At 39.3% G+C, this 12,064-nt stretch overlaps 1 protein-coding gene across 2 annotated transcripts in view; it reads right to left on the bottom strand.

The window, feature by feature from the left end:
• The window catches only part of kremen1 (kringle containing transmembrane protein 1), a 45,213-nt gene that overhangs the window by 17,786 nt on the left and 15,363 nt on the right, over positions 1-12,064 (bottom strand). For both annotated transcript variants that reach the window (XM_079478285.1, XM_079478286.1), the window contains exons 2-3: positions 6,643-6,805; positions 118-209 (exon numbers count right to left, since the gene is read on the bottom strand). In XM_079478285.1, the coding sequence (XP_079334411.1) occupies positions 118-209; positions 6,643-6,805 (255 nt within the window). The remainder of the gene's footprint in view (positions 1-117; positions 210-6,642; positions 6,806-12,064) is intronic.

Genomic DNA, 12,064 nt, shown 5'->3' with positions numbered 1-12,064 from the left:
ATAGTTCAGATTAATGCCGTTTTGTATATTACATCTATAATGAACTTAATGGGAACATGTCTAGTTCCTTCTTTAATTTGTGCGTTTCATTCATTGTGTTTTTACTGAAACACTCACTCTGACAGCTGGGAATATCGCAGTATTTCCAGTAGATTCCATCCTCAAGATCTGCGACGTAACACCAGGGCCGAACATCTCCATCTGGGTTCCTGCGGAAGACAGAGAGAGAGAGTTTAAACCAGATTCGGCATAGCTGTGATACTAGAAAAAGTCTTGTCAGTCAGGAAGAAACACCCCCTACAGCAGGAACCTATGTGCTTTATCAAGTCTCCTCTCCCCCTGCCCTGTCTATCCAAGCATGTCCACCTCCAGGCTGGCGTCTACGAGGAATGGCTTTTGTTTCCTTCCAGACAGTGACCTGCAGAGTTTCTCTGTCTTTGTCTGCTACCTCTTTAAGCTCTCTGGTGTGTACTTTAAAACTTCCCCTAAACCCCAAGAAGCCTCCAAACGTGGTATGGCTTACAATCGCGCCGCAAGACGAGACCGTGATCGGAGGATTTCTTCACCATCATAACTCAACGGGTTCCTGCGTCGTCAGAGATGGCGATAATTGCGAGGAAAGCTATTCTTCTTGTCTTTGAGGAGTCACAATGCAACATTTCGAGCTCGGCCCTCAGGCGACAGCTATCTGATTTCAGCTATTGTGAGGCGGAATCAAAAGGGCGTGCTACGGTCTTTTCTTCCCCTATCAAAAACACTTTCTAGCTTCTCTTCACAACAGGAAAGTGTATTGAGTGAAGCGTCTTTTCATGTGCTGCTTTTTGTGTTCGGGGAAACTTAACCTCGGGTCGGAGTCGGCCCATTTTCTTTTCTGAAAGTGAGATGTGTCCTGATAACCAACCTGTTTTTTTTTAGAGCAAAATGGTGTATCATGAACACCGTGTACTGAACCGATAGGGCTGCACGATAAATGGGAAAAAACTGCACACGATTTGGCGGTCGTCTATGATTTTTTTTGCACAGCTTATCAGTCAAGTATGGTTAAATGCTGAAATCTAGAGGGTGCTCTCCCGCAGAAACTCAAAATAAAGTCAAAATCGCCGTCCTTTAAGCCTCCTCTGGTATTTTCATGACAGTCAAGTATAGTTAGAATGATAATGTTGGACGGGTGTTGCTTTTTCAAATGGGCGTTATAAACTTGCACTGCTTTTAGATCGAGCAGCATTCCCTACCGATCACAGAGCTGTGCTTTACTGACAAACTGTGCATGAAACACAATCGCAGACTTTGCGCTATCATATTCGATCGGTGTGCACAATATTTAGTATTAATCGCAGGTCTTCTTGAGGGCAATTGAGATGGAATAGAAAAGACAGGATTATACGTTATAAAAGGACCCTACGCACACCACACAAAGCACCTCCTCTCTTGTTCATGTGCGCACATAAACACAATTCAACTTCGTGCCAAGTTCCTATATGACTTCATTTGATACAGGCTGCCTCTGGGGTTGTGCAGCGATCACTTTAATTCATCTTGCTGTTTAAAACCTGTAATCACTGCCCTCCTTCCCCGAAGGGTGAGAGAAAAGTAATGCCATGCAGAAGACCGAGGTGCACTCCCAGACCAGATATAATAGGTCGCTTTGATCACCAAAGCACAGCCCAGTCCGCCCTCGGGGTATCCTTGAGATGTCGGACGTGTGCGTGCATATATGCGTGTGTGTGTTTTTTTATGATGATAAGTGTGTGTATGTCCAGATAAGCCTGCGGGGTCGAGTCCCTCCTGAGAGGGAATAAAGAATCCCAGCACCTTTCATGTGTTACCACAACTACGGAGACATCATCTGTCCCGGCTGGTTAATGGGATGGGGAATTACCCCTGCCTTTAAGAAGTGGGGTTTATGATACTCAAAGGGTTTACAACTGCCCGTAAATAAGAAAAGATCGGTTTTGTCTGACGACTTCGACAATGTAAATTGCCAGATAATGTATATGCTTGTTTATGATGTCTACTTGTTTCACTTTTGTCTATTTATTGTCACATTTATTGTTACTTAACAATGCAAATGTCTGCTTAATGACTCAATATACCGTGTACTTTGTGTAACTTTTGTGTATAATGTTTTCCTTCGTCTCAAATATTTCTTATGAATTTCTTCCGAGACCAAACTACGCCTATAGCTTTATGTTTAACACAAATCTATTGTTTTTGCATTTTATTCCCTGTACATTTACGCATTTGACAGATGTATTTGTACAGTGAATTCAAGCTATGTATTATTTTGTCCATTTGTGTATTCCCGGGGATCTGAAAAACTTTTCTGAAAGTTTATCATTAAATGAAACATAGTTTCACCACAAAATGCAAATTCCGTCATCATTTCCTCACCATTTTGACATTTCAAACCTGTATGACTCTTTAGTCTGCAAAACACTAAAGAAGATATTTTGAAACTTCTTGGTGAAAGAAATCCGTTGGTCCCCATTGGTTTTGTCTCCATACAATAGAGGTCAATGGGGACTTACATTTTTCTTTTACAAAGAGTTTTCAAAATATCTTCTTTTGCGTTTTGCAGAATAAAGATAGTCATGGAGGTTTGAAATGACAACAGGGGGATTAAACGATGACAGAATTTTTTATTTTTCAGTGTCTTAAAGACCACTTTAAGTCTCCTTCGCTCCTAAGACCACATCTTCTGAGCAAAAACATGTGAAAATAAATTGGTGAGATAAGCAAATCTGTGTTGACCACAAAGATCATTGTCACACTAGATCTGTGAATAAATTAGTGTGTAAGAACATGCTGAGCAGTTATGTTTATTGCAACATCAACGGTACACATTCTGTGCTCTCTCACATTTTCTTTTACGCTTTTTCTCTCTCTAATTTGTTTCAGCATTATTGGCCATCTGAACAGAGAGAGAACCAGCTGTTCTTGTCTGGACTGCTTTCAAAAGCTTTTCTTTAATAACCGCTTTCCGTGCACCACAATCACAAAATTTATGATAAACGTAAAAAGTTCTGGCACGGAGCACAGATTTTTTTTTTTTACAAAATCTATAGTAGGGAAAAGCTGAAAATAACTTTTTTCCTCAACATCAAATCCCTGCCACACTTTTAGCCTGCTGCAGGGAACGAGCATCCAAAACAAACAAGAGGGAACTTTGCATAATAGAATCTTTGCTTGGTCAACACGGCAAAAATACACTATTAAGACCCACGAATAATACCATATATTAAGCTGCTCAAGAGGGACAAAGCGATATCAAATACTTTTTGCTGGTGAATACACCTATAAAAGTTCCTATGAAATAATTTGAAATGCTCACCCAGTGAGTTCGAGTTCGACTGTCGCTGTCTATTGTGTCTCTATTACATACAAACACACCGGCGGTATTACGAGCACATACAAGCACAACATCACCTCAATGAACTCGCGTCTGAAAGCTGCTAATGACACATTCGATTTCACAGCCAAGCAAACAGTGTAAACAATAACTGAGAGAATCAGAGCAAAAGCCCAAACGGTTGTCTGCACCCACGCTGACATCCAATTGAAAATGTAGTCAACATAAAACATTAAAGGCTCTCTGAGAGAGACAACAAAAATACAAGAAAACATAAAGTGACTTAAATAAGAAAATTTCCTTGAACTTGAAAGTGATGTGAACTGACCATTAGTTTTGGGGTTTTGCTGGTTAATAAATAAATGTGCATTTTTAAACCACTATATAAAAAGACATAGATAAGATATAATATGCACAAAGTAGGGTTTAAGACCAAAATAAGAATAACTGTACTGAAAAACAATACTTTGGTATGTTCTGACCAATGAATAACATAAACTTATGTTTTATACAAAGATTTTAAGTGACTTCTCAGAGAGTTTGTCTGGCTGTAAGATCTAGAATCGGGATGTGGGTGGCTTCAAGTCTCAGAGAACTCAATGGTGCTGCTGACCTTCCTCTCTGATTCTCTGATACTCATAGCTGCTTTATTATTTACAATTAATAAGACGTTTCCTCTAAGCCCAATCTCTCAATGTTTTCATAGCTGTTTTACAGCGTACAATAAAGAAGAAATGTGAGGGCTGTTAGGACTTGGCACCGCCATCTCTCTCTCTCTCTCTCTCTCTCAACATGCCAAGATTGAAATTCTTCTTTCAAGTCAAATGGCGTGTGGACAAGCCAACAAAGAGATGCAAACACACTTTATGACATCATTAAAGAAACACACACACTTGCAGATTTCCTAAACCATTCCTCTCGTTCACATAATTGGGAAAACAAAGCAACCACTACACAAATAATAACTGTCAAGCTTCTTTAAAAACACACACCTGTCTCCTAAAAAAAGAAAGCCTTTTGATCGGGGATGAAGCAACGACTTCTAATAAATGGATGGACAAACAGACAGACAGACGACATGTAAGATCTATAAAAAAGGAATCCATTAAGAGTACAGAAAGACAGATTTAAATAGATAGCATATAAGATTTATATGCGAATAATCCTTTATGAGTATAGAAAGACGAACAGAAAGACAGACAGACAGACAGACAGACAGATGAAAGAGTACAGACAGACAGATAAATATAAATAGATAGCATATGATATTTATAATCAGGTAATCCTTTATGAGAATGGACAGAAAGACAGACAGATGAAAGAGTACTAACAGACAGACAGACTGACACACACACACACACAAATATACTGTATATAGATAGCATATGGGAATTATAATCGATTAATACTTAATGACTACAGACATACAGATATAAATTTAAGATCTACAGTATACGAATTTCATCCTATAAAAATTAAGAGTACAAACAGAGAGACAGATAGATAGACAGACAGCGTGAAATATTCATAAGCAATTAATCATTGATGAGTATATATAGACAGGCAGACAGACAAACCGATGGACAGACGACATTTAAGATCAATAAGAAATTCATCCTTATAGAAATTAACATTACAAACAGAAAGACAGACAGCTTGTAAGATTTATAAGCAATTCATCTTTTAAGTGTATAGGCAGACAGACGGATGGGACGTAAGGGTTTTTAAGGGTACACAGATAGATGCTGATTTGCCAGTCTTGCTGGATGTTCTGGAGCCAAATTCTTGAGTATGTTATGACACAGCAAGACATTCCTCCATACACACCCAGCGACATAACACCTCACAATCGTGAACCTAAAATCAACATTGGTGTTCCCGACGAAGAGCTCTCCCTCTTTACCTAATCTCTGTCTGCCCCTCTGAGTCTGGCTTTCACTTTCCATATCATACAGTCTGCTGGACCTGGACACACACGTATTCTCAGAGTCACTTTCACACACAAGAACTATAAAGTATCATCTATACAACCTTGTTGCATTAAAAGTGGATGGAAAGGCAATAAAACAAAGTGTGTATTTTGCACTAGATTCCAAAAATATGATTCCATTGGTTTGACCAGTGAGATTATGATTATGCCGTGGTGGTCATGTGCATTTAAAAGTCATCTTTCATCTCTTTCATTGTGCTGTGATTATGTTTTTGAGTCTGAGAAGTGTCATAACAGCTGAAACGACTACAGCATGAGAAACTCTAAACAGGCTACACAGTGTGACACTGTTACACAGCCAAAGAAAGAGACATTTTTCTCAAACAGACAAACTTCGTAAACATTGAGAGGCTGGGATGTTACGACACATATGTGAATGAACCAAACACTTCTCAGTATTGTAATCTAACTGTGATTAAACATCGGTTAGATGACCAACTTGTTTATTACTGAAACAGGCATGTGACGCTAATGTTTTGTTTGGTTCTACATGAGTCATACCATTGAATCATCTAGAAATCCACTAGGGCTATGGATTTTATACACCAAACTCACTATTTGAAGTGTCTGTCTGTCTTGCTGAATGGAGTAGACTGTCGGTCATCCACACTGTCGCTCAACTATGTATTTTTGTACAGAGGGATTTGTGGCGACTTTGCAGAAGTAAACTTTTCAAGCCCTCCTGAGTCTACATAATAGCGGGAAACAAAAAATAAACTGCAGAGCTACTGCTTTACAACGTGCTTTAAAAATGTATTCAGACGTAAAACTTGGTGATAAAATTCTTACATTACTGAACACACGGTCCTTTATGACACCCCTTCTTGGGCATTTTCTTTCTGGACATTTAAAGGGGCGGCACACCCTTAATCCTTTTGGGTCAAACAAGGACTGTCCCTTACAAACATTCTTCCAAATTATCAGAACAAAGAAATGTAGGCTATACAGATTTATACTTCAGAGTGAGTAAATGATGACGGGATTTTTATTTTAACAGCCCCTTCAGTTTGCTCAAAAATCACAAAGCAATGATAACATTTTTCTTCATGGTACCATAATTCAGCTGTTATCACCATATAATGAAAAGATATGAAAAAGAAACCAGTGTCTAGCCATAATAATGGGCAGACACTGAAAAGCGTGACCGCTTCAGGAGGGAGGGTCGTGTCCAAACTGTTTAAAAAATAGAGACAGAATGCCCAAACTATTTAAAGTTTTAAAGCAAAAATTTTCATAAAAAAGAATTGAACAAACAATGAAAAACTACTGGGGATTCTATAAAACATAACTATTATTGCCTAACCTGCAGAAGTTGTGTGGCCCAAGACCTCCTTCTCCATTGGGATATTTGTTGGTGTTGTAGGGATGTTGGTAAGTCTCGTTCCAGAAGAGACAAGGTCTCCCTCCTTGCAGACTGGTCTGGTTCTGCTGACCTCTGTAGTCCTCTCCATTTGCTGTATAACACTCTGAAAAACACAAGAGAGAATATTCTTAGAATCAAACTCTTCACCACTGAAGGGCAATGTGCGGGCATGTACTACTGAAATCTCCAAAATCTCTGCAAGCATGTGAGGTTTATGGTTCAGACATGACTTTTCCGAATTACGAAGGATCTGCAAGCCTCATAACTTAATTCCATAAATGCGAAAGTCAGACGAAATGAGAATTGTCTCTAAAACCCCTAGTGAAATATAAACCCTGTTTTCAAAGATGGTAACCATCTAGAAGATAAAAGAACTTCACTTGAACAAAAAAAGAAAAACATAGAACATATGCACAATCAAAATAAACAAAAGGATAACTATTGCATCAAAGAGTATCTGTTGGTATTTCTATGGCAGACTTCAAAGCGTTTCATTTGGACGGACTTCTGGTTCGAATGAGGAATCTGGTGTGTGGTGAGAGGTGGGATTTAGACACTGATTTTCATATGTGGGCTCTCTTAAAACCTGCCAGTGGCTTCTGATCCCATCTGCATATTGATCTAAGTCTCTCGATTGTATTCAAGATATGATGGTCCCTCTTTTGATGTAAATCTCTGATTTCAAGGCACTTGAATGAAATGTTTCTCTTGATCTTGCAAACTTCTATTGATCTGAAAGTGGATACTTAACTGTCTTAGTTTTGCAGACAAAGCCGTATGAGCAAACACTTTCACTACAAAAATCCCATTTTATCGAATATTTTTAAATGGATGACCGATTACATAAAGAAAAAGAGGCAAATAAGCCATCTTAGATTGGAACTGTTAATAACAGGTTTTGATGTATTTTGTCCACAACATCATTTCCAGAGTTTGACGACTTTGCTATTTTAGATTGTAGTAAAAGCGATCAAGTGCCTCTAAACTTTTAACAGACCTGTCAACACTTTGGCAGATTCTGTGATGATTAAGATTACTTTCCAGGTAAAATTACCCAAATGTGCATCAAGCCCTTTCTTCGGGAATGAACAGACTATCACACAGCACGTCAAATAAAGATAAAACCACACCATGTCCCTAAACAAATTTGCTGTAATTTGGCAATTATCAAATGCAATTAACATTCCTTTGCTTCACTGATAATCTTTTTGATTTATGTGAGGATCCTTTGCCCACATAAAAGGGCGAATGCATTTCAGTGGATTGCTCTGAAAAAGCGGGTTTAACGGAGGCCAGCCATTGAATAGCCGTGCAGTGTGTAAACCTCACTCCCCGACCTCAAGAGGTGCTCTAGGGATAGATGTTAGAGGCTGCGGTTTTAAGCCTCCTGTTTAGAATGCCCGACTCCCATGCCCATTTGAGGCCCGCTTGGAGCGGGCGAGTAGAGCCAGATACACTAGAACTGGTATGAAAAAGAAACAACGCCAAAGGGACATTTCCAGTTGTATCAGATCCGAATACAAGGGGCTAAAAACCACAGAATACTTGGAAAGTGACCAGACAACAATGTGGAAGTCCTGCTTGCTAGAACCAAGGAGGTAAACCAGGCCTTATTTAATCGTGAAATTACAGGCTTTTCTTTTTGGCTGTCATGTGGGTTTTAATTAAACTCACGCAGGTGGACGGACTCAAAGCCGGCCCCTGCTGTCAAAGGAATTCTGCTGGGTTTGTAGAATAATGAAGACCATGTTTTTAATGTTTGAATATGAATTATTAATCCTAATTAAAATATGAATACTAATAAAATATATATGAAAAATAATTGTATTTTTAAACCATAAGTATTAATATATACTGTTAATATTGGAGTTTGCCCAGACCCTTTTTACTTTAATTATGTATATAAGAATGGCCCTATATCCTTAGAAAAAATACATTTTGTGCAGCACGAAGGAGTGACAGCCACATCGGTTTGGAGCAACATGGGGATGAGTAAATGATAAGCCATTACTTTAATACTTCATCATTTTAAAACAGCACTCAGGGTTCATCTTGAAAAATCCACTTACAGTGACACATTTAGACTGTGGATTGACTTTCATAAAGGATGCCAATATGTAATGCGTGGCTGGAAGATGTTGTTATCCGTTAGGGGTCGGTCGATAGCTTCTGTCGCCGTGCTGAGCCCGGGGACTTTACAGCACATTGGTGAGTCAAACGTCTCCCAAAGCAATCATGATTTCTCCTTTGTAATTTTGAGCCAAGCTAATGCCAGCCAAACCATGCATTACTAATGGTACAGATGCCCTTCATACCCACTATCCTCATAGCACTAGACTCATTACCTCTCTTTAATGTTTCTTAATGCACACCGGCGCAAAACAGCATCAAGACAAAAGTCACTTTAAGAGCAACTTCTCCACCCCAGGCTGGTAGACATCTTGCTGCTGTGGCTAACCTCGGCAAAAAAGGTTTCCAGACAGGGCGGCCGAAATAAGAAAGGGCCCCGGGAAGGGTAGTAATTAGCAGCAACTTAACTTGATGTGGTCGGGAGGCATCATTATGCTGCGGCGGTGTAGGGAAGCAGCGAATAGACGAGGAAGAACCAGATAAGAAGGCTCATCATGGAGATGAATGGGTAGTCAAAACCCAATGTGGCTTGCTGAGCCGGCATTCAAGGAAACACCAAATTTGGAAAAAGCATGACGTTTTGTGCTCGTACGTTCGTGAGGATGAGCTTTCCCCGTAATAACAGAATCTCTGACTGTTCCCCACTGTGCCGCTAAGTTTCCCCAGTATCGCCATGCCTTTGTTGTGGTCGGAGCACATGCCTTGATGAGAAACAGAGTCTCGGCCGCATGAAAGGGCGTGCGGAAAATAAACGATAAAACGCAAGCACACTGACAGAAAAAGAAGCACGGATCTGGAGGAAAAAGGAACCGCCCGCACCGGATCAGAAACAAGAGGGTCTTAAAAACGGACAGAAATGGATTATTTGCAAAAGAGTTACTAGCCCTGTTATTATATACGTAAGGATTCGCTCCTAATTGCTTCCAGATTTAGTTTGCGGATCTTTAAAAAGGACAGACTTTGTAGTCGTGACCAGCACAAATGAAAACAAACAAAGGGCAGACACGCATTCACTTGAATTCACAAATTTTGATGAAGGCTTTGTGATGACTAGGGCACGAGGAAAGGTGTAAAATAAGGAAACAGGATGACGTGCTTCCTTTGGGTCTCATTCTGTGTCACGTTAAATGGACTGAGACGACAATGGCAGAGGCTAAAACAATTTCCCACTCCAACTAGTTTGTTGAGTCCTGGGCACAGCTGAGAAACGTGACGGGACTACGGGACAAGAAGGGAAAATGGTTATGTATGAAAGTGACAGCGGAAAACCATCTGCAATTCCAACGCATCATATGAAACAGCCTGTCTGTCTGCCTTAGGTGGTATAAAACCAACTGGAAAACTGCTGGAAAAACTTCAAGTACAAATAACCACTTTAGGTTTGTAAACAGAAGCCTTGTAGATTTATTTTGGGAGAGAAACTATTATCAGATGCCCATTCCCAGTGAAAAGACTTGAAGGGATAGTTCACCCCAAAATGATTTTTTTCCATAATTTACAAACCTTCATGTCATTTTATAGAATCTATCTATAGAACACAAAAGAAGATGAAGATTTGAAGAATGTTGATAACTAAACAACCTTGATCTCCATTGACTTCCAATATATGAACACAAAACCACTAAAACATCTCAAAATATCTTCTTTCGTGTTCCACTGAAGAAATAGTCATAAACAGGTTTTAAATGACAGAGTGTGAATAAATGATGCCAGAATTTTGTCTTTCATTTTGTAGAAGCCAGACATATTAGACAGATACTAATATAGACAGGTTGCGTGACATTTCCTCATCCTTGAATCCATGAGTAAAAAAGTCTAAATTAAAGACAGGTTTACATGCAGAAAGGATGAACTGGAAGTACCAACCACAAATAGTTTTAGGCGGTGAATTACTGGAACATAAATCACCAAGAGAGACTTCAATCATAAATTTTCCTATTGACCCTGTCATTCCAATACTTCTGCATTGTGTTATGTCTTCATTGCAATAATAATAATAATAACATTTGACTTTAAGAACAATGTGGTTTAATTTTGTATGACAAAGCATTTTGAAATTATGTTGGGCCATTTCTTTTTACTGGAGACAATACAACCTGAACTCAGTTTAAAGGGATAGTTCATCCAAAAATGATTTTCTTGTGCACTTTAGAACACAAAAGAGGATTTATACAAATATTTTACAACAGTACCATTCACTTCTATTGTATGGTCAATGGTTACCGCCATTGTTCGGTTACCAACATTCTTTAAAATATCTTCTTTGCGTTCAGCAGAAGAAAGAAAGTCATATTGAGTAAATGATTAGAGAGTTTTTATTTTTAGGTGAACTATCACTTTAAGAACAGCATCACAGACAACCAAATCTGACAGAGATCCGGAGTCGTTCTTACTACCACAGAAACTACAAACTCATAGAACTTCATAGGGTCAACCTAATTGAACCTTCTCTAACCTCTTCATGGCTTCCTAATACACCATGAATTATTTAATTCTGTTTCCTGTGTCGTGTGTGTGGCCATGCACTGCCTTTGAGGAGTAAAAATAGAAGATGGCTTGGGCAGCCAACAGGCAGTTTTACTTGTTGCGACGTTCCTTGCAGGTAACAATTAATGTAAAATATCTTTATAAGAAGTGGGAAGAGTATTTTGGTGTTCATCAACCACACCAGATGTTTCTCAGGAAGAAAAGACGCAGCTGAATGGATTTATTTGAGTGGGCTCAGGCCGATGAAATATCAAGGTCTTGAATGAGCGGTCACAGAGGTTTAGCTGGTGTGCTGGCCAACAAACACAAGTGCCTGACACTGTGAAATTGTTATTTCATGCATAGGCATCCCTTCTTTTTATGTGGGGAACCTCTAAAGATACATCTGAGCCCGCATCATCCAGTTTTCTTTAAAGAAAACTGTCACAGAATCCACAAGGATTTGCTACCATCTTTCATTTTCGCATTCCACACAGGAACAAAAGCTTCACTGGCTGCAATGTGAACGTCAACCAGAAGAGGTTAAATAAATAGGGCTGGGAACGGCGGACTAACTTAGCACACGCCACTAACAACACCCCAAACCGATCCTGACAGGAAACTAACCATCAGGGGGAATAATGCAGAGAGGAATGCCAAAGTGCCTTACAAACAAAATACTGTGGTGGTACCATGGTACAGTCAATGAAAGATATTTGGAAGAATACTTGTAACCAAAAAGTTATCGGCCACCATTGACTACCAT

This window comes from Barbatula barbatula, assembly GCF_947034865.1.
Source record: "Barbatula barbatula genome assembly, chromosome: 2".
In the NCBI taxonomy this organism is placed as follows: Eukaryota; Metazoa; Chordata; class Actinopteri; order Cypriniformes; family Nemacheilidae; genus Barbatula; species Barbatula barbatula.
The sequence above is the reverse complement of the archived record's forward strand: the minus strand, read 5'-3'. Positions and strand labels throughout refer to the sequence as shown.